Source organism: Erythrolamprus reginae, chromosome 8 (assembly GCF_031021105.1).
Source record: "Erythrolamprus reginae isolate rEryReg1 chromosome 8, rEryReg1.hap1, whole genome shotgun sequence".
NCBI classification, from domain to species: Eukaryota; Metazoa; Chordata; class Lepidosauria; order Squamata; family Dipsadidae; genus Erythrolamprus; species Erythrolamprus reginae.
In genome coordinates this window covers 45,021,641-45,042,371 of record NC_091957.1, presented here as the reverse complement: position 1 = coordinate 45,042,371, position 20,731 = coordinate 45,021,641, and the positions used below count along the sequence as shown (strand labels likewise).

At 43.6% G+C, this 20,731-nt stretch overlaps 1 protein-coding gene across 1 annotated transcript in view; it reads left to right on the top strand.

Annotated features, from left to right (window-relative positions):
- Positions 1 to 20,731, top strand: part of MID2 (midline 2) — a 258,997-nt gene that overhangs the window by 176,515 nt on the left and 61,751 nt on the right. The window contains exon 3 of the mRNA XM_070759822.1: positions 1,494 to 1,589. Coding sequence (XP_070615923.1) covers positions 1,494 to 1,589 — 96 coding nt within the window. The remainder of the gene's footprint in view (positions 1 to 1,493; positions 1,590 to 20,731) is intronic.

The window sequence follows — 20,731 nt, the reverse complement described above, 5'->3', positions numbered from 1 at the left end:
TCTTTCTCTCTCTCTCTCTTCCCTCTCTCCTATTTATCTCCTCTCTCTTTTCTTTTTCTCTCTCCCTCTCTTTTCTCTCTCTCTCTCCTCTCTCTTTTCTCTCCTCTCTCTTTTCTCTCTGTCTATCTCTATATATCTCCTCTCTCTTTTCTTTCTCTCTCTCTCTTTCCTCTCTCTTATTTATCTCCTCTCTCTTTTCTTTCTCTCTCTCTCTTTTTTTCTCTCTCTCTCTGCTCTCTCTTTTCTCTCCTCTCTCTTTTCTCTCTGTCTATCTCTATATATCTCCTCTCTCTCTTCTCTCTCTCTCTCTCTCTCTCTTTCCTCTCTCCTATTTATCTCCTCTCTCTTTTCTCTCTCCCTCTCTTTTCTCTCTCTTATTTATCTCCTCTCTCTTTTCTTTCTCTCTCTCCTCTCTCTTTTCTCTCCTCTCTCTTTTCTCTCTGTCTATCTCTATATATCTCCTCTCTCTTTTCTTTCTCTCTCTCTCTCTTTCCTCTCTCTTATTTATCTCCTCTCTCTTTTCTTTCTCTCTCTCTCTTTTTTTCTCTCTCTCTCTGCTCTCTCTTTTCTCTCCTCTCTCTTTTCTCTCTGTCTATCTCTATATATCTCCTCTCTCTCTTCTCTCTCTCTCTCTCTCTCTTTCCTCTCTCCTATTTATCTCCTCTCTCTTTTCTTTTTCTCTCTCCCTCTCTTTTCTCTGTCTCTGTCTCTCTCTCCTCTCTCTTTTCTCTCCTCTCTCTTTTCTCTCTGTCGATCTCTATATATCTCCTCTCCCTTTCCCCCCCTGTCTCTCTCTCTCTTTTCTCTCTGTCTATCTCCCCTCTCTCTTTTCTCTCCCCTCTCTCTCTGCAAAATTGCTTACTACCACACTGTGGGTGTGGCTTATTCTGTGGGTGTGGCTTGCCAGCCATGTGACCAGGTGGGAGTGGCTTGAAGATTAGGTGGCCGGGGGAGGTGGCTTAATGGTCATGTGACTGGTTTAAAGGTGGCAAACTTGACATCACTCACGTCAAGGGTTTGGGTGCCTGGCCTCTCCTTGCCTCAAAGAGATACAGTTTCCCTATCTATTTACTATTACTGAACATCCAAATTATACTCTTTAATTCTATGTATATATGCCATATGTGCAGTAATGGGCGGTCAAAATTTTTACTGCCACACTGTGGGTGTGGCTTACTTTGTGGGTGTGGCTTAATGATCATATGACATATATCATCATCCCATCAGTTCTCGCCAATCAGTTTCATTAGCCGTGTTCATCCTTTTGTCCATAATCTCAAATTGAGTATGATCCACCATGTACCGGTACCAATTTTGCGTTGTCCATTTTGTCGCATCCTTCCAACCCAAGACTATTACCGCCTTGCATTTGAAATATTTAAGAAACTTTGCTTAGGTTTATCCATCTCTGTGGCATGTTGATATTTATTCTTTGTTTTTGTTCCCTTTCCCCCCCCTTTCCTTTGTCTCCTGTTTTCTTTTGATGCTGGCAGCAAACCCTGGAGATAAACCTCACCAACTTGGTCAAGCGCAATAGTGAACTCGAAAACCAGATGGCCAAACTGATACAGATCTGTCAGCAGGTGGAGGTACGTGCGAGGGTGTGTTGGGACTCTTGTGTCTGGATGGGAGTGGGTGGGAGATCAGATGGGTGTGTGTGTGTGTGTGTTTGTAGCAATGGGAGAGGGGAAACTGGTGGCTTTCAGCAAATACTAACCAGTTCTGGAGAACTGGTAGAGGAAATTTTGCGCCGTTTGGAGACTGTCCCAGCCAATGCACTTCAACTCCCAGAATTCTCTAACCCAGTGTTTCCCAACCATTTGCTGGCTGGGGAATTCTGGGAGTTGAAGTCCAGATATCTCCAAGTTGCCAAGGTTGGGAAACACTGCTCTAACCAATGTGCATGAATTCTGGAAGTCTATTTAATTAGTTATTAAATGTATGTAGGGGCGGCATAGAAATCTAATAGAGGGACGGCATACAAATCTAATTAATAAATAGATAGATAGATAGATAGATAGATAGATAGAAAGATAGATAAATGTATGTATGTACATTTGTATGTACATTTTTATGTATGTATGTATGTATGTATGTATGTATGTATGGATGTATGGATGTATGGATGGATGGATTGGACTTTTATGCCTCCCCTCTCCGAGGACTCGGGGTGGCTCACAACATAAAATAAAATAATGCGTAACATCCTAAATCCAATTAATTAAATATAAAATCTAAAAAAATCCCCCAAACCATAAAAAAAACAGTCATTCCCATTCAATCAAGTTTCATTCACACATTCATCTGCCAGGGGTTAAGGATCTAATGGCTCCAAGCCTGGTGGCATAAATGAGTCTGAAGACTCTTGCGGGAGGCAAGGAGGGTGGGGGCGGTGTGAATCTCCAGGGGGAGCTGCTTCCAGAGGGTGGGCCCCCCACAGAGAAGGCTCTCCCCCTAGGTCCCGCCAAACGACATTGTCTAGTTGACGGGACCTGGAGAAGGCAGACTGTGGGGCCTAACCGGTCGCTGGGACTCATGCAGCATAAGGCAGTCCCAGAGATAATCTGGTCTGATGCCATGTAGGGCTGTATAGGTCATAACCAACGTCCGGAAACCAATTGGCAGCCAATGAGTCCGTGGAGTGCTGGAGAAATATGGGTATGCTTTGGAAGGCCCATAACCGCTCGCACAGCTGCATTCTGGACGATTTGACGTTTCCGAACCCTCTTCAAAGGTAGCCCCATGTAGAGACCATTGCAGAAGTCGAGCTGCAACTAGCAGTCAGCTGAAGCAACCTGCAGTACTGTACTCTTAACCACTGCGCCACCTCGGCTCTTAATCACTCAGTGCGTTGGAACAGCAAGGCAGTAATATCCTGCCTTACTGCTTCCAAATGCAGAACAATTAATAGTGAATTATCTCGGTGCTTTGTTTACCAAGGGGATGCCCAGGGAGAAGCCACAGCAATTAGTTTCTCCTTAATGGCTTATTGATGTTCAGTTACTAAATTAAGAAGTGGTTCCTCGAACAAGATGCCACTTCGTCATCTTCTTTTTTTTTTAATAATGGAAATAGAGATCATGATTTAGGACAGCGGAAAATAGATTCAATGTGCTGTTCAGCTTTATTTCTCAGGGGAATCTACCACCGCTGTCATCTATCTGCTACCACCCTCATTCGCTCATAGAATTCCTCTCTAGCCCTGTTTTCTCTTAGGTCAGTGATGGCTAACCTTTTTTCCCCCTTGGTTGCCAAAAACATATGCGCAAGTGTCCACACCCACAATACAATAGCAATAGCATTTAGACTTACCGTATTTTTTGGAGTACAGTGGTACCTCTACTTACAAACTTAATTCATTCCGTGACCAGGTTCTTAAGTAGAAAAGTTTGTAAGAAGAAGCAATTTTTCCCATAGGAATCAATGTAAAAGCAAATAATGCATGCGACTGAGAAAACCACAGGGAGGGTGGAGGCCCTGTTTCCTCCCAGGAGATTCCTAGAGAGGCCCCATGGAGGCTTCTCCCTGCCTTTTCCGGCCCTGTTTCCTCCGAGGAGATTCCTAGAGAGGCTCCACAGAGGCTTATCCCCACCTTTTCTGGCCCTGTTTCCTCCCAGGAGATTTCTAGAGAGGTCCCACAGAGGCTTCTCCCTGCCTTTTCCAGCCCTGTTTCCCCCACAAGAGATTCCTATAGAGGCTCCACAGAGGCTTCCCCATGCCTTTTCCGGCCCTGTTTCCTCCCAGGAGATTCCTAGAGAGGCCCCACAGAGGCTTCTCCATGCCTTTTCCTGTCCTGTTTCCTCCCAGGAGATTCCTAGAGAGGCCCCAAGGAGGCTTCTCCCCGCCTTTTCTGATTACAGTTTTGGAGGCTCGGTAAGTGGGAAATGGTTCTTGAGAAGAGACAAAAAAATCTCGAAGACCTGGTTCTTATCTAGAAAAGTTTGTAAGTAAAGACGTTCTTAGGTACAGTTACCACTGTATAAGACTCACTGGAGTATAAGACGCACCTTAGTTTTTGGGGAGGAAAATAGGGAAACAAATATGCTTACAAGGAAGGAAGAATCTAGTCAGCTTCAGCACATTATTTTATCCCCTGGTTAGGGCTTTTAAAAAACCTTATTCAGAGAGAGAAACAATGAAAGAACTTGCAAGCCAGTAAGAGCTAGAATCATCATTAACACCTGGAAAGAAACATTCAGAGCAAGTAGAGCAATGAAAAAGAAATCCTGTAAAGACAGGGCTTGGAAAACATTCTTTGCAGAGAGTAACAGTGAAAAAGCTTGCAAGCCAGTAAGAGCTGGGAACATTGTTAGCACCAGTTAGGGCTGGAAAGAAATATTTGGAACAAATTAGAGCAAATTTAAAAAATCTGTAAAAACTATGATTTGGAAAACATTCTTCGCATAGAGTAACAGTGAAAAAGCTTGCAAGCTAAGAGCCTGTAAGATCGTTGTCACCTAGCTAGGGCTGTGAAAAAAGCTTTGAAAAAGCTACATTCAGAGTATAAGACGCACCCAAATTATCAGGTTCTTTTAGGGAGGAAAAAGTTGTGTCTTAAACTCCAAAAATATGGTGTATACTGCTGCATAGTGCTTCTACAGTCCTCTCTAAGTGGTTTACAGAATCAGCATCTTGCCCACCAAAATTGGGGTCCTCATTTGACCCACCTTGGAAGGATGGAAGGCTGAGTCAACCTTGAGCCGGTGGTGAGATTTGAACTGTTGAACTACAGCTAACAGTTAGTGGAAGTAGCCTGCAGTGCTCCACTCTAACCACTGCGCCACCCCGGTTTTTAATGCCTCCGGCGTGCCCTGTCTCCTGCCCTATGCGAAGATCCCCCTGTATCCAGCCAGGGGCAACAATCTGCACAAATTCATTGGACAAATGTCCTCCAAAGAGCAGAAGGAGGAACAGCAAGGAAGAAGGTGAACATTGAAGTTGGGAACAGCCTTGATTAAAGAATTAAAATGGAGAAGAAACGGCAGGTTACATTGGCAGTCTGGACACCTTAGAAAGAGCAAGACAGGCAGAACATTGACTGGTTTGAGCTTGTGGGGCTGGAGAAGGGTCCTGCATATTCCTTGGACAGCAGGTGGTGACCAACAAGCAAGTACTAGAGGTCAAAACACTAGGATGTGTCTCCCGAAGGCAAAATCATGAAACTCTGGCCATTTCAGGAGGGGAAATTCACTGGAAAATGCAATTATGTTTGGAAGAATTGGTAGTAAAAGGAAACTAGGCCAATGAAAGAACATGGTGACTGGAAGCCATCAAAGCTGACACCAGCCAGAGTATAGAACAACTCGAAAGGTATGTGAGACTAGAAGATTGGGAGAATCATCAAGAGTTGGACATGATTGAATGGATTCCTCCTCTTTCTCCTTTTCTCCTCCTCCTCCCCCTCTTCTCCTTCTCCTCTTCCTTTCTTTCTACTTCTCTTCTCCTTTTCTCCTCTTCCTCCTCCTTCTCCTCCTCCCCCTCTTCTCCTTCTCCTTCTCCTCCTCTTCTTCTCCTTCTCCTCCTCCTTTCCTTCTCCTTCTCTTCTCCTTTAATCCTCTTCCTCCTCCTTTCCTTCTTCTTCTCTTCCTCCTCCTCCCCCTCCCATCTTCTCCTTCTCCTCCTCCTTTCCTCCTCCTTTTCTTCTCCTTTTCTCCTCTTCCTCCTCCTGCTCCTCCTCCTTTCCTTCTCCTTCTTTTCTCCTTTAATCCTCTTCCTCCTCCTCTCCTTATTCTCTTCTCCTCTTCCTCCTCCTCTCCTTCTCTTCTCCTTTTCTCCTCTTCCTCCTCCTCTCCTTCTCCTTCTCTTCCGCCTCTCCTTCTCCTCCTCCTTTCCTTCTCCTTCTCTTCTCCTTTTCTCTTCCTCCTCCTCCTTTTCCTCCTCCTCCTTTATCGTCCTCGTCCTCCTCATCCTCATCAGATTGGCAAACTATTCCTCCAAGTCTTAGGAGGCAGAGAACGAACATGCAATATGGATTCCAGCTACCGATCTCCTCATCCTGCTGACGTTGCTGCTTTGGGAGAAGATATTCCATCGATCCGAACCAGCGCTATCCGACCCTTTCTTCTGCAAATGCCCTCTCCGCTGCTCTCTCGGCTGGCGAAAGGATTTGATCTTTGTTTGCAGCAGTTTTGTTTTCAAACACAACTCATTGTGGAAGGCAGATTGATCTCGTTCCCATCCACCCACCCGTTGGCCGCCCACTTCTCAGCCGCTAAAAGGCCCCAGTGTGTGGCCTGAGCTGGCCAGAGCAGAGGCTGTAAAGCTAAATTAATGAAAAACCATCAGCGGTCCCCAGCCTGAAGCGTCAGGAAGAGGCATAGCATTTAAAGTTCACTGAAGAACATATTGTCCCCCAGAGGCTATTGACTAGAAGATGGCCATGCGCCATTGCAGCAACAGGCTTTATAGAAATGCACAGGGGAGCCCTACTGTGTTCAACCTGCTGTTTCCTTATTCAGAAAAGTCCATTTCGTTTGAAAAGTTGCTCTGTTCTTGCCAAAGGCCATTGCATTTACGGGCTTGGTTAATTCAAGCAGTTGCTGCCTTCTGAAACGTTACTCCAAATGTTTAGATGCCCTGGATGTCGTCCATTGATCAATGGCCTTCCTTCTCCAACTCCAGAGGAGATGGGAGTACAATACTCAAAACGTCTTAGCCGGCAGTGAAATCGACTTACTTTCCCTAGTGGTTCAGAAGCTGCGTGATTTGCACCATCACACCTGCCTTGCACGTGTACAGAGGGTTAAAAATGGCTTATGGCCTGATTATGGCCTGATTAGGAAAGTGAACACAAGAACAAGGGGACACAATCTGAAGTTAGTTGGGGGAATGATCAAAGGCAACATGAGAAAATATTATTTTACTGAAAGAGTAGTAGATCCTTGGAACAAACTTCCAGCAGACGTGGTAGATAAATCCACAGTAACTGAATTTAAACATGCCTGGGATAAACATATATCCATTGTAAGATAAAATACAGGAAATAGTATAAGGGCAGACTAGATGGACCATGAGGTCTTTTTCTGCCGTCAGTCTTCTATGTTTCTATGTTTCTATTATCTATGGGACCGTCTTCTGCCTCATGTTTCTGTTGGGTTTAACCACTCTACTACATGCTTGCACTGTCTTGTAAACACATCTCTATGTTCAGGTTGCAATTAACTGACCAGTGTGTCACCTTTTAATGACCAAAGGAGGCAGTTACTCTACAGCAGTGTTTCCCAACCTTGGCAACTGAAGATATTTGGACTTCAACTCTCAGAATTCTGGGAGTTGAAGTCCAGATATCTTCAAGTTGCCAAGGTTGGGAAACACTGCTCTACAGACTATATAAACTTCTGCAGAGTAGATGCTCCTCCCCTCTTCTGATCCTCTTTTGGCCTTGATGACCCTTCCTTTTTTCACCTCCTTCTACCTCCTGTGTTTACTCCATTGTCCTCGGCTGAGGACACATGTGTGAGATGGAATCCAAAGCCATCCTCACACATGGGACCATCCAGAAGTTATTAATATGGCCTGGAATATAAGCTTATCTGCCTGCAACCTGTAATTGCATGAATCAACAGAATTGTAAGTAAAGATTGTACTTTCCATCTTTATGAAGGAGTGATCATTCATTGCTAACAAATGGGATTCTGAGCCATGTGTTGATTTTCTTGCCATGTTAAATCCACTGCAAATTTAAGGCAGCTGAACTCTGCAAATACTAATAATATTAATAGTAATCAAAATACCCAACAGTTTCCCAGCGACCGATTAGGGCCCACAGAGTTGGCTTTTTCTGGGTCCTGTTGGCCAGAGAATGCCGACTGGCGGGACCGCGAGAGAGGGCCTTCTCTGTGGTGGCTCAGGCTGTCTGGATTCAGCTGCCCTTGGAGATTCATACAGCCCCCACCCTCCTGGCCTTTGGAAAGGCCTTGAAAACCTGGCTTTGCCAGCAGCCTGAAGTCATTGAACTATGCCACTCAGGTCCGGCCAGATTGAGTGGACGCACACTCTTTTGGCACCCGAGGAAAAAAGGTTTTGCCATCGCTGTGCTATAGTCTCCAGACATCTGGAGGCAAGGAATCACTGAGGATTCTGTCTATGAAAGGAAGAAGTGGTGTGATCGCTCAAAATGTGCTTTCAAAATTCCAAGTGAGATGTTTCTGTCATTTCACTGTTCCATAGCTGCTCACTTCTAGGGTGTGGGTGAATTCGATGACCTGCTTGTTTGGAGTCCATTGATATGGGTGTTGTTTTGAGGTTCTTGGGAAATCCTTGGCCAAGTCACATGATCCTTGGCCAAGTCACAGTGGAAGTGATGTGTCGGTGCCTGGAGGCTGTTGGGGCCTGGATGGGTGTCAACAGACTCAAACTCAACCCTGATAAGACGGAGTGGCTGTGGGTTTTGCCTCCCAAGGACAATCCCATCTGTCCATCCATTACCCTGAGGGGAGAATCATTAACCCCCTCAGAGAGGGTCTGCAACTTGGGCGTCCTCCTCGATCCACAGCTCACATTAGAGAAACATCTTTCAGCTGTGGCGAGGGGGGCGTTTGCCCAGGTTCGCCTGGTGCACCAGTTGCGGCCCTATTTGGACCGGGAGTCACTGCTCACAGTCACTCATGCCCTCATCACCTCGAGGTTCGTCTACTGTAACTCTACATGGGGCTACCTTTGAAAAGTGTTCGGAAACTTCAGATCGTGCAGAATGCAGCTGCAAGAGCTATCATGGGCTTTCCTAAATACGCCCATGTCACACCAACACTCCGCAGTCTGCATTGGTTGCCGATCAGCTTCCGGTCACAATTCAAAGTGTTGGTTATGACCTATAAAGCCCTTCATGGCACCGGACCAGATTCTCTCCGGGACCACCTTCTGCTGCACGAATCCCAGCGACCAGTTAGGTCCCACAGAGTTGGCCTTCTCCAGGTCCCGTCAACTAAACAATATCGTTTGGCGGGACCCAGGGGAAGAGCCTTCTCTATGGCGGCCCCAGCCCTCTGGAACCAACTCCCCCCAGATATCAGAGTTGCCCCCACCCTCCTTGCCTTTCGTAAGCTCCTTAAAACCCACCCCTGTCGTCAGGCATGGGGGAATTGAGACTTTCCCTCCCCCTAGGCTTATAAAATTTTTGCATGGTATGTCAGTATGTATGATTGGTTTCTAAATTGGGGTTTTAAATTAACTTAAATATTAGATTTGTTTACATTGCTGTTAGCCTCCCCGAGTCTGCGGAGAGGGGCGGCATACAAATCTGATTAATAAATAAAATAAATAAATCTTCAAGCCACTCCTACCCAATCACATGACCATCAAGTCCCACCCACAAAACAAGCCACGCCCACAGCATGGTAGTAAAAAATTTGGTAGCCCTTCACTGCCTACAAGACTCTTTTAATCTGTTAAAAGAACCATTTCCACCTTGTTTCTAACCTTCTGAAGAATGGTCCATTTGCTCTCCCCTACCTCTCCGTGTCTCCGTTCTCCAGCTTAATGCCTTTCACCCTATTTCACCTTTTGCTTTCAGATCCCTCCCGCAAGGTTAATCTTGCATTGAAGAGGAAGCATCAATTTCGTAGACCCCGGGGGGACTTGGCCTGTGAAATGCCAGTGAAAGTGGTGCGTTCCTTTTACTCACCCCGCTTCCTGATCAAAAGCAAGGCAGATGAAAGGGATCAAAGGTGCAATTTCTCCCCCAACCTCTCTGCAAAGGCAAAGGGAAAGTCTTAGCACTAGCTGTGGGTTGGCTTTTAGCTGCTTCTCTGAAAGACCCTTTTTTCCCCCCTGGGGAGACTCGATTTGGTCCAGGGGGTAATCAAAGAAAGGGACGGAAGTGTCCCTGGTAAGGACTTAAATCTTCAAGAGTTTGATGTTTTTGAAACTATAATTTGTGGGGATAATGTTTCTGAGCCTCGGTGGCGCAGTGGTTAGAGTTCAAGTACTGCAAGCTGCTTTTGCTGATCACCGGCTATATAGTTTGGGCTATTTTTCTCTGAAGTAGTGTAGGGTCTCCTGTTCAAGCAGGGGTTGGACTAGAAGACCTCCAATGTCCCTTCCAACTTGAGGTTCGACTACTGTAATGCTCTCTACATGGGGCTACCTTTGAAAAGTGTTCGGAAACTTCAGACCGTGCAGAATGCGGCCGCGAGAGCCATCGTGGGGCTTCCTAGATTCGCCCACGTTTCTGCAACACTCCGCGGCCTGCACTGGCTGCCGATCGGTTTCCGGTCACAATTCAAAGTGATGGTAATGATCTTTAAAGCACTACATGGCATTGGGCCAGAATACATCCGGAACCGCCTTCTACCGCACGAATCCCAGAGGCCGATAAGGTCCCACAGAGTTGGCCTTCTCCGGGTCCCGTCGACCAAACAATGTCTTTTGGCGGGCCCCAGGGGAAGAGCCTTCTCTGTGGTGGCCCCGGTCCTCTGGAATCAACTCCCCCCAGAGATTAAAACAGCTCCCACCCTCCTTGTCTTTCACAAATTACTCAAGACCCACCTTTGTCGCCAGGCATGGGGGAGTTAGGATATTCCTTCCCCTAGGCCATTACAAGTTATGTATGGTATGTTTGTGTGTATGTTTGGTTTTTATAATAAGGGTTTTTAGTTGTTTTATTAATTGGATTATTACATGTTGTTTTTTATCATTATTGTTAGCCGCCCCGAGTCTGCGGAGAGGGGCGGCATACAAATCCAATAAATAAATAAATAAATAAATAAATAAATAAATAAATAAATAAATAAATAAATAAATAAATAAATAAATAAATAAATAAATAAATAAATAAATAAATAAATAAATAAATAAATAAATAAATAAATAAATAAATAAATAAATAAATAAATAAATAAATAAATAACAACAACTCTGTTGTTATTATTATTATTATTATTATTATTAATTGGTTCAATTGATACCAGGCAAGATCCCTTAAATCTATCCTGCCTGTTGATGTTCAGCATTTGAGATCTTGTCCAAGCTAATCTGGTATTCTTATAATCTAATTCTTATTTATTGATTTATTTATTCAATTTTTTAATGCCACCCTTCTCCTTAGACTCAGGGCGGCTTACAACATATTAGCAATAGCACTTTTTAACAGAGCCAGCCTATTGCCCCCACAATCCGGGTCCTCATTTTACCCACCTCGGAAGGATGGGAGGCTGAGTCAACCTTGAGCCGGTGATGAGATTTGAACTGCTGACCTGCAGATCTAGCAGTCAAGCTTTAGTGGCCTGCAGTATTGCAGTCTACCTGCTGCACCACCCCGGCTCTTTCTCCCTTTTCTCTTTCTCCAATTCAAATCATCCATCCATTCCTCACCCATCCCTTCATCCATCCATCCACTGAACTATCCATCCATCCATCTATTTATCCATCCCTCCCCCCTCCCCCAATGCCAGCTCATTGTAGTAGTAGTAGTAATAATAATAATAATAATAATAATAATAATAATAATAACAACAACAACAACAACAACTATTATTATTATTATTATTATTAATTAGATTTGTATGCCACCCTTCTCCGAAGACTTTATACACCAAATTCCTTATAAAGAAAGGGAAAGAGAGGGATGGATGGAAGAAGGTATGATAGATAGGATACATAGATAGATAGATAGATAGATAGATAGATAGATAGATAGATAGATAGATAGATAGATAGATAGATAGATAGATAGAGAGGCAGGCAGGCAGGCAGGCAGGCAGGCAGGCGGGCAGATAATACATACATACATACATACATACATACATACATACATACATACATACATACATAATGATACATGACAGATACATAGAGAGATTATTTATTTATTTATTTATTTACTTATTTATTTATTGAATTTGTATGCCGCCCCTCTCTGTGGACTCGGGGTGGCTAACAACAGTGGTAAAAACAGCATTTGACAATCCAATAGTAAAACAGCTAAAAACCCTTGTTATAAAAACCAATCATACATACAAACATACCATGCATAAATTATAGAAGCCTAGGGGGAAAGAATATCTCAGTTCCCCCATGCCTGACGACAGAGGTGGGTTTTAAGGAACTTACAAAAGGCAAGGAGGGTAGGGGCTATTCTAATCTCTGGGGGGAGTTGGTTCCAGAGGGCCGGGGCCGCCACAGAGAAGGCTCTTCCCCTGGGTCCCACCAAATGACATTGTTTATTTGACAGGACCCGGAGAAGGCCCACTCTGTGGGACCTAACTGGTCGCTGGGATTCGTGCGGCAGAAGGCGGTCCCTGAGATAATTATAGACAGACAGACAGACAGACAGACAGACAGACAGACAAACAGACCAGGCAAAGGTAGCAAGAAGAGGCAATGCCTCAAAATGCCAGGAGGAAAATGGTTTTTTGATGAAGTAGTGAAATTGGGTCAGCCTTTGAGGGAATTCTGTTTCCATCTGTTGGATTGCAATTTCTGCATCTTTGTGGTTTTTAATTACATCATGGAAAAGGAAAGGAAAAAAAACCATCCGTACAATTTCTTGAAGCTAACCTGTGCCAAAGGCGGCTGCTTCTCACCTCTGCAACCATTCTGCACAGACGCTAAGACAGCGGCCAGAGCTGGGTTCCCGGAGTAAAGCTCTAGCAAGGCCCATTTCTAAGGTTGAATATGGAAATGGTGAAAGAAGGTCAGAGAACCTTGACCTTCTTTCCAAGTTTACTGATGCCATCAATGGCTAGGAGAGTTTGTCTGCCTACCTGGGCCATTGACTTTCTGCACTTTTAAGATGCACCTTAGTTTTTGGGGAGGAAAATAGGGAAAAGAATCTGCTTACCTGGTATTCATCCGGCTAGCGTCCTTAGGCTGGTCAGCTTCAGCACATTATTTTATCCCCTGGTTAGGGCTTTAAAAAGACCTTTATTCGGTGAGAGTAACGATGAAAGAGCTTGCAAGGCAGTAAGAGCTGGGAACATCATTAGCACCTGGAAAGAAACATTTGGAGCAAATTAGACTAATGAAAAAAAAAACCTGCAAAGACTTAAGGCTTGGAAAACATTCTTTGCAGAGAGTAACAATGAAAGAGCTTGCAAGCCAGTAAGAGCTGGGAACATCATTAGCACCTGGAAAAAAAACATTTGGAGCAAGTTAAACTAATGAAAAACAAACAAACCTACAAAGACTTAAGGCTTGTAAAACATTCTTTGCAGAGAGTAATAATGAAAGAGCTTGCAAGCCAGTAAGAGCTGGGAACATCATTAGCCCTGGAAAAAAAAACATTTGGAGCAAGTTAAACTAATGAACCTACAAAGACTTAAGGCTTGGAAAACATTCTTTGCAGAGAGTAATAATGAAAGAGCTTGCAAGCCAGTAAGAACTGGGAACATCATTAGCACCTGGAAAAAAAACATTTGGAGCAAGTTAAACTAATGAAAAAGACTTAAGGCTTGGAAAACATTCTTTGCAGAGAGTAACAATGAAAGAGCTTGCAAGCCAGTAAGAACTGGGAACATCATTAGCCCTGAAAAAAAAAACATTTGGAGCAAATTAAACTAATGAACCTACAAAGACTTAAGGCTTGGAAAATATTCTTTGCAGAGAGTAAAAATGAAAGAGCTTGCAAGCCAGTAAGAACTGGGAACATCAATAGCACCTGGAAAGAAACATTTGGAGCAAGTTATACTAATGAAAAAAGAAACCTGCAAAGACTTAGGACTTGGAAAACATTATTTGCAGAGAGTAACAATGAAAGAGCTTGCAAGCCAGTAAGAACTGGGAACATCATTAGCCCTGAAAAAAAAAACATTTGGAGCAAGTTAAACTAATGAACCTACAAAGACTTAAGGCTTGGAAAACATTCTTTGCAGAGAGTAAAAATGAAAGAGCTTGCAAGCCAGTAAGAACTGGGAACATCAATAGCACCTGGAAAGAAACATTTGGAGCAAGTTATACTAATGAAAAAAGAAACCTGCAAAGACTTAGGACTTGGAAAACATTATTTGCAGAGAGAAACCATGAAAGAGCATTATTTTGCCCTTCGAGAGCTCCTAGATTTTAACCACGGACGTTGCTAGGATTTAACTGCAGATTTGCAAAGCCCTGAACCTGCCAACTTGTCATGCTTAGGGTGGATGTTGCTTTTTACCGCTTTCACCCTTTGAAGTCGAAGAGCTATATTTGCCTTGAAGTTGCCTTGTCTGTCCTAACATTATTATTGTTAATTAAGGTTCATCTCTCGGCTGAGGCTCTTAGATCAAAGCAGGCATCTCTTCAGCTCTTAGGCGGCTTGCAATTTATTCTTTCGGCAGGGCAGGATAGATTGATTCCTTTGTGTGCACCTTCACTAACCCAGACAGACAGAAAATACACACCTCGGTATTCACCTCTCATCCCCCAAGCTGAAGCAACATTGCCGTGCCCTTGGCTTTAATCCCTTGGGTTCCGTTCTTGGACCTTGAGCTGTTCAACAGAAGCTGATCTGAATAGATGAAAACTGAACTGGGTAACAGACAACAGTGTTACGTATTTAGGAAGAGGAGTTATTTAGTTAAAACAGCTTGATTAGGGGGCATCACACTTTCCCACTTATTGACCTCTTTGTGAAGTTTCAGATTGTTCAACCTGGAAACATTTATTGCTGCAAGAACAATCATGGGCTTTCCCAAATATGCCCATGTCACACCAACACTCCGCAGTCTGCATTGGTTGCTGATCAGTTTCCGGTCACAATTCAAAGTGTTATAGGGCACCTATAATGCCCTTCATGGCATTGGACCATAATATCTCCAGGACCGCCTTCTGCTGCACGAATCCCAGCGACCAGTTAGGTCCCACAGAGTGGGTCTTCTCCGGGTCCCGTCGACTAAACAATGCCGCTTGGCGGGACCCAGGGGAAGAGCCTTCTCTGTGGCGGCCCCGGCCCTCTGGAACCAACTCCCCCCAGAGATTAGAATTGCCCCCACCCTCCTTGCCTTTCGTAAGCTACTTAAAACCCACCTCTGGGAATTGAGATTCCCTTTGCCCCTAGGCCTTTACAATTTTATGCATGGTATGTCTGTATGTATGTTTGGTTTTTTTATATTAATGGGTTTTTAATTGTTTTTAGTATTGGATTATTATTGTACGCTGTTTTATGATTGCTGTTAGCCGCCCCGAGTCTTCGGAGAGGGGCGGCACATGAATCCAATAAATAAATAAAATAAATAAATTATTATATGAAAATAATTTCATAAATAGCACTTAGACTTATATACCACTTTACAGTGCTTTCCAGCCCTCTCTAAGCGGTTTATAGAGTCAGCTTATTGCCCCTAAACAATCGGGGCCCTCATTTTACCCACCTTGGAATGATAGAAGGCCGAGTCAACCCTGAGCCAGCAAGAATCGAATTGCCAAAATGCTGTCAGTAGGTAGAGTTAGCAATAACAATAGCACTTATATGATGATTTATATACCACTTTTCAGTGCTCTACAGTCCTCTCTAAGTGGTTTATAGAGTCAGCTTATTGTCCCCAACAATTGGGGTTCCCATTGTACCCACCTCGGAGGGATAGAAGGCAAGGTAACCCTGAGCCGGCAAGAATCGAACTGCCAAACTGCTGGCAGTAGGCAGAGTTAGCAGTTTTATTTATTTACCACTTTACAGTGCCTTACAGTCCTTTCTAAGTGCTTTACAGAATCAGCTTATTGTCCCCAACAATCGGGGTCCTCATTTTACCCACCTCGGAAGGATGGAAGGCCGAGTCAACCTTGAGCCGGTGAGAAACTGTTGGCAGCCGGGAGTCAGCAGAAGTAGCCTGCAGTACTGCATTCTAACCACAGCGCCACCACAGCTCTAAATATCACTAAAATAAATATTACAGTGATACCTCATGATACGAACCCCTCGTCTTACGAACAACCCGAGATACGAACCCGGTGTTCAGAAAAATTTTGCCTCTTCTTACGAACTTTTTTCTTCTTACGAACCCACTGCCGCCAAGAAGCCCCGCCGCCTGGCTGTCACTTTTTGAAACAGCCGGGGGGCTTCCCAGAGTCCTCCTGAACCCGAACGACAAACCCGAACTTCCGGGTTCGGCGTTCGGGAGGCCTCTGAGAAGGCCCCCGGCTGTTTTAAAAGGTGACAGCCGGGTGGCAGGGCTTCCCAGCGGTCTCCCAAACACCAAACCCGGAGGTTCGACAAAAGTTCGGGTTCAGGAGGCCACTGGGATGCCCCACCGCCCGGCTGTCACCTTTTAAAACAGCCGGGGGGCTTCCCAGCAGCCTCCTAAACCCGAACGCCAAACCCGAACTTCCGGGTTTGGCGTTCAGGAGGCCGCCGAGAAGCCCCCCCCACCACTTTGAATTGTGACCGGAAACTGATTGGCAGCCAATGCAAACCACGGAGTGATGATAGATGATAATAATAATAGCAGATAAGACCGAGTTGTTGGCGCTCTTCCCAGACATTGGTTACAGCTAGCTCTAAAGAGAAATATAACATCTTCTATGCCATTTTAAAACCCTGCATTTCATTATGCATAATGGTGCCCAAATAAAGAGGGGATTTTATCATAAAACAAGTTATTTCTGAGTTGGGGGTCAATCTGAGGCCCATCCACAGAACAGTGCCAATAGGGATAAGCTCCATGGGTGCAATCCCAAAACACCTGGAGTATCACGTGAATGCTATCGGCATTGACAGAATAACCACCCGTCAATTACAAAAGACATTTTTACTTGGAACAGCTGACGACCTACGGCAATTTGATTTTAACACTATCAAACAACATCTGCCTATTTCAAGTTCTTTGGAAGGACTCGATGGGTGGACAGAAATGCCAAATCGAATCTTAACGTCTGGCTGACTAGGCGATGGACCATAATAGCAATAATAAATTGATGATAATAATAATAGCGACATAAAAATTGATTTTGTTGAAAAATATGAAAAATATAAGATTTACATGCTTTTAAAACTGAAACGGTTGATACAGTATTATTAATAGGAAGACAGCAACTAGGAACGTAATGTATGTTCACTGTGTAAATGGTAGCGATTGATTTTAACATTATTGGGGGGTTAGATTCACTGTTTTTAACTTAATTGGATTACAATGTTGTACTGTTTTTATATAGAAGTCAAACAAACAATTCTTGCTCTATGGATTGGTGCATTATCACCTTAAAAGATGGGCATCCCCCTCTGGAAACAGTTCTTGAACCATAGGATGAATTTGGCCGGCCAAAATTCCTCAATAGTGATGGCTGTTCATTCTTCCATGAAGGGAATTCATTGGCCTGGTGGATTTCCAAGAAATAGCACCCCAGATCATCACTGAACCCCCCACCATGTTTGACGGTTGGGAGAAGGCAGTCTGGATGAAATGATTCTTTTGGCTGTCTCCATCACTGCTATATACCAAAAGTGCAAGGAATGCTGTCACTTTCCCACCAGGGACCGCCTTCTGCTGCACGAATCCCAGCAACCAGTTAGGTCCCACAGAGTGGACCTTCTCCGGGTCCCGTCAACTAAGCAATGTCGCCTGGCGGGACCCAGGGGAAGAGCCTTCTCTGTGGCGGCCCCAGCCCTCTGGAACCAACTCCCCCCCAGAGATTAGAACTGCCCCCACCCTCCTTGCCTTTCGTAAACAACTTAAAACCCACCTCTGCCACCAGGCATGGGGGAATTGAGATCCTCTTTCCCTCTAGGCCTTTACAATTCTATGCATGGTATGTCTGTATGTATGTTTGGTTTTTATATGAATGGATTTTTAATCATTTCTAATACCAAATTACTATTGTACACTGTTTTATTGTTGCTGTTAGCCGCCCCGAGTCTCTGGAGAGGGGCGGCATACAAATCCAATCAATCAATCAATCAATCAATCAATCAAGCAAGCAAGCAAGCAAGCAAGCAAGCAAGCAAGCAAGCAAGCAAGCAAGCAAGCAAGCAAGCAAGCAAGCAAGCAAGCAAGCAAGCAAGCAAGCAAGCAAGCAAGCAAGCAAGCAAGCAGTCAGTCAGTCAGTCAGTCAGTCAGTCAGTCAATAAATAAATAAATAAATAAATAAATAAATAAATAAATAAATAAATAAATAAATAAATAAATAAATAAATAAATAAATAAATAAAATGGTACCTATTCACCTGCTTGCATTTGTATGCTTTTGAGCTGCTAGGTGGGTGGGAGCGGAGGCAGGAATGGGAGCTCACGCCATCCTGCGGGTCTCAAACCTCGACTGTCAACTTTCCAGCTGACAAGTTCGGTGTCTTTAACTGCTGAGCCATTGCTCCCTTCACCCCACTTTCTTGAGATGCAGATAGAACCCCAATCCCATTTGCTGCATTGATCTTTCTGCTAAAGTATCCAGCAGGCCTGCTCTTTCATTCTACTATTCTCAGCAAATTCCTGCGCTTCGGTTTTTTCACTCTTTAAGTGCAGGCCTTCCTAGAGACATCTCTTCTTTCCCCACACCAATCGCCGACTTTCCCCCTTTCCTCCTCCCACACCAGATGCCTCGGGTTAGACCCGGAATCCCATAATGGTCACATCAAATGGGATTTGCAATTTTCTTTTCAATGGGAAAGCATCAGAATTCTCCCTCTGGGTTTGCAGTTTTCCACTTCATTTGCAAGTTTTCAAGCTCTGTCAATTGCCCCTTCCAGCACAGTTGAAGAAAATGCATTTTTTCCCCTATCCATTTTTAGTGAGTTTCCATCTAGCCAGGCTTCAAAGAGAAAGAGCAAGTGATGCAGCAGGAAAGGGTTTTCATATACATTTTTTTTAAAAAATTTGGAACACATATACATCAACACTGTAAATCATATCAGACTTTAGATAGTTGTACATTACTCTCTAACAAACAATTAACAATCTTTTTGCCGACGATGTGAAACTTTTCAACACCACTGATAACACACTCACTCTCCAAAAAGACTTGAACTTTGTCCCAGACTGGTCTAAACTTCAAATATCAACCAACAAATGCTCTACCCTCCACATCGGCAAAAAGAATCCAAACCACATATATGAACTGAATAAACAATCTCTCACTGCTAACCCACATTCTGTAAAAGACCTTGGAATACCAATATCAAAGCCCACTGCAACAATATCGCCAAAAAAGCTTCTAGAGTTGTTAACCTGATCCTAGGCAGCTTTTGCTCAGGCAATCTCACACTACTCACAAGAGACTACAAAACTTTTGCTAGACCCATCCTAGACTACTGCTCATCTGTCTGGAACCCATACCACATCTCAGACATCAACACCCTTGAAAATGTCCAAAGATATTTCACCAGAAGAGCCCTTCACTCCTCCACTCAAAACAGAATATCCTACGAAAATAGACTAACAATCCTGGGCCTAGAAAGCCTAGAACTACGGCACCTAAAACACAATTTGAGTATTGCCCACAAGATCATATGCTGCAATGTCCTACCGGTCAATGACTACTTCAGCTTCAACCGCAATAACACAAGAGCACGCAACAGATTCAAACTTAATACGAACGCTCCAAACTTGACTGTAAAAAATATGATTTCAACAACCGAGTTATCGAAGCGTGGAACTCATTACCGGACTCTATTGTGTCAACCCCTAACCCCCAACACTTCTCCCTTAGACTCTCCACGATTGACCTCTCCAGGTTCCTAAGAGGCCAGTAAGGGGCGTACATAAGTGCACTGGTGTGCCTTTCATCCCCTGTCTAATTGTCTTTCCTTTCTTTCAACTATCCTATATATTCTCTTCCTTTCATATATCCTCTCCTCTAAGTTTACTTTCACCCTCTTTTATATTATCACATGTCTATCTTTCTTCCTATGTATTTGTGTATTGGACAAATGAATTTAAAAAAAAAACCAAGCATCTGTTTGCTGAAATTCCTTGAAAAGAAATAACCAGACAAAGAAGGCTTCGTAGGAAGGAAACAAGGTTTATTTGGGCACAGCAATCTCTCTACTGCCCCGAGCGATTTGCAAAATGCGGTGCCATCCTTGTCTAAAAAGCTACGCGCAGGTACTTTTGGTTTCCTGTCTTTCAAGATGGGACACAAACAATAATAAATCATCTATTCTTGCTGACCATCTATCACAACCTTCAACAATACTATTTGTTTTACTCTTCTGCTCTTGCTGCAAAGGTCACTGGAAAAACTTTTAATCAGTCACCAAAGGAGAGTTCATACAATGGTCACACATTTTTATATACAAAACTTTAATTTTTAAAATCTTTAACTCTCACATTCTAATCTTGCGCCTTTTATAATTTTGTTGCCTGTCTGTTTTCCCTTAATACATGTCACTCCCTAATTTCACTTAATTAACAGTACAACTCAAGCTTATATTTTTTTCCTATATCCATATTTGTAGATACATTATTTTTTCCCTAGGTATATTCTTTTAAAAATATATTTATTGGATTTTTTGAAACATAAAACAGACCGAAAAAAAAGGCAGAAAAGAGACAATACACAAAATTACAAAAGCATTTACGTATTTAAAATAAGGTTGTTTTTACATTTCTGTTTCTACATTTCCTCTTTTTAGTTCACTTAGTTGTTTTGCTTTCATTTTCTCTCTATCCATTTATAGAAGTTTCCTAGGTATTGTTGTAGTTGGCTCTGGCCCAGCTCCTGCCCCAGGGAATGTGGAGGTGGATGCAGGGGAAACTTCAACATGTCATAGGCCTGTTTTATTGCCGACAGAGTCAGGTAGTTCAGTTTCCTCAGATGAAGAAGAAGGTGGGAGTGACTTGGAAGAGGGGGGCTTGGCACACAGCCCAGGAAGTCAGTCTCCATTATCTTTGGT